Genomic DNA, 6,063 nt, shown 5'->3' with positions numbered 1-6,063 from the left:
ATTTGCAACATAGTACATAGTTGCTTAGAGTTGCAACTCAGAGGCCGGCAAGTCAGGCGGGGAACGTTGGAGTCTGCAGTCACTGGAGCAAGCAAGCCTCATGTTCGCTTCCAGCTGCCTGGCTGCCGGCCGCCATCTTGGCTGACAGTTAATTTGCATAAGGATATGCTGATTAGCCAATGGGAAGGGTAGCGGTCGTACGCTAATTACCATGTTTCTCTTTTATTAGTGTAGATATGTATTAACACTGCACAGGTATCCCTTGTGTAATGGAATAATTACTCTCTGGCCAAGATCACTGTATGGTGAAATTCTGTTATGTGAATTCTATTTTATGCTTTTGTGATAACACTGATATATCACCACCAGATTAAGAAATAGATGACTTTGGTCACAAGCATGGGGATACTGCTTGCGCCAGTATAAAGAATATTTTGGTGCTTAAAGCCAAACTTGTCTAAGAATCATGCTATGTGCTGTTTCTTGTGCCTCTCACAGTTTTAGTCTTCATAGATGATTTAGATTCCATTATTACTTCTCAGGGGAGGCACACAATAATAATTATCATAGCTTACTAAGTGTCAGACACTATTCTAAGTGCTTTACACATATTTAATTAATTTAATCCTCATGACAACACTTGAAGATAGAGACATTATTATTATCATCACTATTTATAAATGATAAAACTCAGACTAGTAAAAATTAGATAACTAAAATAGGGTCATGTAGACTGTAAATGTCTGAGCTAAGATTCAAATCAGTTTCTTTTTGACCCCAAAGCCCATGCTCTTGCCCTTCTACCAAGACTTCCAAGCCAAGTTCATCCTCTAAGTCATCAGAGCCCAGCTCAGAGACTGATTCAGCAAATCCTGCACCTCCTCCATCCCTGCTATGATCAGTCTCTTGCCACTTTTACTGGGACAGTGGCTAGGATGGTATATGGGCATGTCTGTGTGTGGGTGGGTAGATACTCTTCTCCTCAAAACTCATTTTGTGGTAGTTATTAGACAGGTACAAGGAGTCTAAGAAGGAAGGGAAGTAGAATGAACTCCAGTAAAAACTTGGACTAAAATAGCATCATTGTGGAAAGATGTTAAAAATAACTTCACTTGTGATGATTGGTTCAAATCCTGCCTCTGTCACTCACTAGCTGTGTAACCTTGGTCAAGTGATTTGACATTTCTGTACCTCAGTTTCCTCATTTGTAAATAAGGATTACAATAATAGCAATGCCTGTAAAGCAATGTCTATAAATCCACTTTGTAGCACTCTGCAGAGCTCTGCAAATGTCCAGAGTAAGAAAGGAAAAGTCAGTGTATCTCAGACCCTGAAAAACAGGGAATGAGCGAGGTTAGGGAGGAGGCATGACCAACATAGTCAGTTGGTACAAAGATGTCAAGTAAAATGGAACCTTTAAGAGGATCCAACTGTTCACAGCTGTAGCTTGGGTATAAAATAAGTCTCAATTAAATACTTCCTATTATTAGTGATACCCATGTAACTAGACATTCTGAGGATACACCCAACTGACCATGCCCTCAGATGTTCAAAAGCCCCAAAGTTGTCAACTCCCACCATTGGTTGGGAGCTAAGTTCTAGAGTAGACAGCTTTATGTAGCTCTACCTTTACACAAGGAACACTAGGTCTTTCATTCTATTTTAAGCTAAGCCATACCTTTACCCCATCTTCTCCAACTTATAAAAACTGAAGGGAGGTTCTTCCAAGCACCCCATGAAGCAATTTATCTTAAGTGGGTGGCATATCATATGATCCTATCTCATGCTCCCCCATTTAATCCCAAACATGATGTTTCTTCTTTCCCAGAGAAGTCAGATTCCCTAATTCCTCAGCCTTGACCTCTGAACATGAATGGAATCTCCAAGCCGACTTTGCAAATGACTCAGAGAACTGGCAATTTATGTCTACAAAACCCTCAGGAGTGCTTCCCGGAGGTTCACCTGGACACAGTTTTCACAGGGTCACTGCACCCACTGATCATGTGAAATCACCCCTATTAACTTCTGAATGATGACCCTGACAGGTGAAAGGGGAAGTAGTGATACTTTCTAGGAGCATATGTGTTTCTGAGTATTTCTTTACTTAAACTTGTTGAAATTAACTTGAGAATTTCTGCCAAGTATACAGCTAAAAAACACAGATAATCCCTTTTTTTTAACACAGTATTTCCAGGATTCTAAGAATTATATATTTTTCAGTTATCATAAGTAGAGACTTATGAGAGAAACTTTATAACTTTCAATAATGTGACATTACTTCTTTAATGTTTGGACACATTAAGTACCATATCCCAGTTGAACAGGATTCCAAATTGGAATACCAAGGAAATATATGAATAAAAATAAAATATATCAGAATTCAACTGATAGCTATAATGATAAGATCTGTTAACATATTTAAATTATGCCAGGTAAGGTGTACAAAATAAGGCTAATAGACATTACCTTTTCTGTTAAAAAATTCTATCAGAGCTGAACTCTCTTCAGGAAAACATTCAATACTGACAACTCTTCCCCCTCCACTTTGAGGATTTTCAAATAAACATTTCAAACTATAGGAGCAGGCGGCAGGTTTTCAACCCTGATTGTTTTTGTCATTTCCAGAAGTCTTGGAGAAAGCTCAAGTTGTGTCACTGAATGGTGCATGGCACAATCTTCAACAAATTTCATGGCATCTGCAAACCAAAATTTACCAATCAGAAAATTATGATTATATCTTTATATTATACAAAACCCAGTCTGAATTAATAGAGATAAAGAGGGGAGCTAAGCACTCAATTTTTAGGTGCAAGATTTTAATTCCTAAATGTGAATTTCCTTGACTAAAATTCCCAGTCTCTGAACAATGATGCATCTATGAATGTCTTACCACAGAGTTGTGTCCCTACCTCTGCTCAGAGCCCGCTCCAACCTTCCTTGATATAACCACCTGAGTACTCTCTACTACACAAATCTCCTCACTTCATCCCTTTCTCAGGTCTTTCAATGGCTCCCCATTACTGGCAGGCATGAATTCATACTCCTTAGCTAGGTGAAATATGTCCTTTGCTATTTGACTCCAAACTAATTTCTAAATATCACTTCTAGTTATTCCATGCCATTCATTTTATTTTCATACTGCCACAGAAACTAGTTATTATTCTGAAAACCCATTCTCCTTTGCTTTTGTTTATATGGTTTCCTGTGCTTGAAATGCCCTCCTCCAATTTTTTAAATCTTGGTCCTATTGCAACTTCAGGACTCATCCCAACTATATCTTTCAAATAAGTAAATATTGATGCTGGACCCACATTGTGTCAGGCACTGTGCTAGGAGCTGGGGAGAGAGAGAGAGTGATGAATAGAACAAGTTCTGGAACATTCACCTTCCAGGAGGGAGGAAGTCTTGAAAGCAAACAAGTGTTCTATTGTGCTATCAAATGAGGCCGGAAGACTAATATTGGCACTCAGACAAGGATTCCCAGGGTAAGTAGTCACCAGTCTGGGTTTTGAAGGATGAAGAAGAGTTTACCAGATAGATAAGGAAGGAAGCATTTCAGACAGAGGGAACAGCAGTGGCATGGAACATAGTATATTGGGAACCTGATAGCCTGGTACTGCAGGAGTCTAAGCTTCATAGAAGGATGGAGGCAGTGCAAAGTCACCCTGCCTTGTTTGGGTCCCCTTTCCTCCCATTGCCCACAGCCTGCTATTCACAGCTAAGGGAGGCAACTTCTCCTCTTGATCTTCACTGTTCACTTGTGTATTGGTTTCCACCCTGCCCTGTAGGAGTTCCTCAGAAGCAGGGACCAAGAATTATTCACCTCAGCAACATCAAAACCTCATATTACTACTACAGCACCTAGACATGTGCACATAGTATACATTCAAAATCTTTGCTCAATAAACAAAAGCAAGTCCATCTAGTTCTACCTTTATGAGAAATAATCATAAACTTGAAATCAGAACAACTCCCTTTATTGAGTCCTTACCAGGAAGGATGTGAAGAGCTTTTCAAACATTATTTTTTTTAATTCTCACAGAAACTGAATAAGGCAGGTATTCTTATCCCCATTTTATAGGTGAAGAAAGCAAAGCACACAGAGGATAGTAACTTGGTCAACCTCAGATAATTACTTAAATGTTGAAGCTAGAATATTTACTTCATGGCCTTGCTCTATCTTTTTTATCCTCACCCAAGATATGTTTTTGCTGACTTGAGAGAGAAAGGAAGGAAGAGAGTGAGAGAAACATCAATGTGAGAGAAAAACATCAACATCAAACCCAGAACTTTTTGGTGCACGGGATAACATTCCATCCAAGTGAGCCAGCTGGGCAAGGCACGACCTGTGCTCTTAATTAACCATTCCACTGCCTCAGCTATGGAACAGTGAGGACTTGGAATTGGAAAATGTCCCCATTTTTCTGGAGATGGCTCTTCCAACTCACAGACTCCTCCCACAGACCTCAAAGAGCACTCATTTTCTGCATCACATGCACTTACTCTCCCTGCATATGCGGATGACCATGAAAATACTGAGAAGATATATGGCAAAGGGGATAACAGAACAGGCTGTATAGAGGTATGCTGCCAGGGTTCAAATCCAGTTCTTCATTTATTAGCATCTCTGCACCTCTGTCTCCTCAGGTGTAAAATGAGAAATAATAATAATCATCACAAAAGGTTGTTGAAAGGAAAAAATTAAGTAATACATGTAAAGAGCTTAGCATAGTACCTGACTTACAGTAACAGCATTTGAGTGTTTGCTAGTATTATAATCATTACCTTCAAGTCCAATTTGGTAACACAGATCAATATTTACTTCTCTCAATGAGGTAACATGTGAAAACACTCACTCCTGTGTTCAGAATCACTTTAAGAGCCTTGGACTTCATTTAGATTTTCATTTGGGTGTGATTTCTCTCTCTCTCTCTCTCTCTCTCTCTCTCTCTCTCTCTTTCTCTCGCTCCCTCTCTGTTTCTCTCTCTTACACACACATACACACACATACATACAAAATTCATACAATAAATTTACTTTATTAAACATGCCATAATTTGGATTCACAACAAACTTGCTTCTCTTTCAAATAAAAAAGGATTTTTTAACTTGCAGTCCTCTCTTACCAGCTAATAGAAATCAAACTTTTAGAGACATTCCATTAGCTTGGTGTCCTAAATCCTAAAAGTGCTGTGCAAAGAAGACTGAACATGAAGGGTCACTTCATCTTACCTATGTATCTTCGAAAGGTAACTACGCCAACATCAAAATCTCGTATTACTTCCACTTCAAAATCATCACTGGACAGGCCACTTATGTTCTCCACCAACAAGGTTAGCATCATGTCAGTCACATTTCCTTTGAGATTTTCAAATGCAACCAAAGAGGGAATATTTTCACATTGCTTTGGGATATCTTCCATTTTTTCTGATCTTTTGTTGAGAGAAATTTGTGTATCTTCTGATGCATCTGATTTTAGGGATACAAAAGATATCAAGATGTTATATCTATCTACCATGATTTCAGCAAAGTAAATTATCATAAGATAGTGTCTTCTTTCCTTTCCAACCTCTTAGCTAACTCAAATAAAAACAGATCTTATAGGGCTTTTAGCTTAAATGAATTGTGATGATGATGTTCAATTTTATTACACCTTTTTCTGCTGACATATACTTCTATCACAGCACCATAGTATAATTATTGAACTCAGTTTCTCAAAGGTAAGGAACATGTTTATGCATCCTGGTATTGCTAGCACATGGTATATAATTGAGGCTCAATGAATGTCTGTTAAATTGTAGATTTAGTGCCTAGACCACTGGAGGAAAGCAAGAATATCTGATGATGCCAAACATGAGCATGATCTAACACTTTATGCTCTGAAAATCAGTACTTCCCATCACTGAAGAGAAAAAAAAAGATGCTTGCATTGAATGACTAGGGGATACACAGAGAAAGTAAAACGGCCTAGAGAGCTATACGTGTACATCAAACTCAGTGAATAGCAATCACTCCAGCCAGCTTGTTCCTCCCCATTGTTGACCATAAGTGAGTTACACATAT

At 38.6% G+C, this 6,063-nt stretch overlaps 1 protein-coding gene across 3 annotated transcripts in view; it reads right to left on the bottom strand.

The window, feature by feature from the left end:
• Window positions 1–6,063, bottom strand: part of LOC106727290 (poly [ADP-ribose] polymerase 14-like) — a 28,229-nt gene that overhangs the window by 2,515 nt on the left and 19,651 nt on the right. Inside the window, exons 2-4 of one of the 3 annotated variants that reach the window (XM_014545243.1) lie at window positions 5,233–5,469; window positions 4,504–4,642; window positions 2,620–2,696 (exon numbers count right to left, since the gene is read on the bottom strand). In XM_014545243.1, the coding sequence (XP_014400729.1) occupies window positions 2,678–2,696; window positions 4,504–4,642; window positions 5,233–5,422 (348 nt within the window). In that variant the 5' untranslated portion in view covers window positions 5,423–5,469 and the 3' untranslated portion in view covers window positions 2,620–2,677. Of the gene's footprint in view, window positions 1–2,466; window positions 2,697–4,503; window positions 4,643–4,785; window positions 4,811–5,232; window positions 5,470–6,063 lie in introns of those variants that run through there. The other 2 variants (XR_001363458.1, XR_001363457.1) reach the window with 2 other exon arrangements.

The sequence above is a fragment of the Myotis brandtii genome, unplaced genomic scaffold (assembly GCF_000412655.1).
Source record: "Myotis brandtii unplaced genomic scaffold, ASM41265v1 scaffold4, whole genome shotgun sequence".
NCBI classification, from domain to species: Eukaryota; Metazoa; Chordata; class Mammalia; order Chiroptera; family Vespertilionidae; genus Myotis; species Myotis brandtii.
The sequence above is the reverse complement of the archived record's forward strand: the minus strand, read 5'-3'. Positions and strand labels throughout refer to the sequence as shown.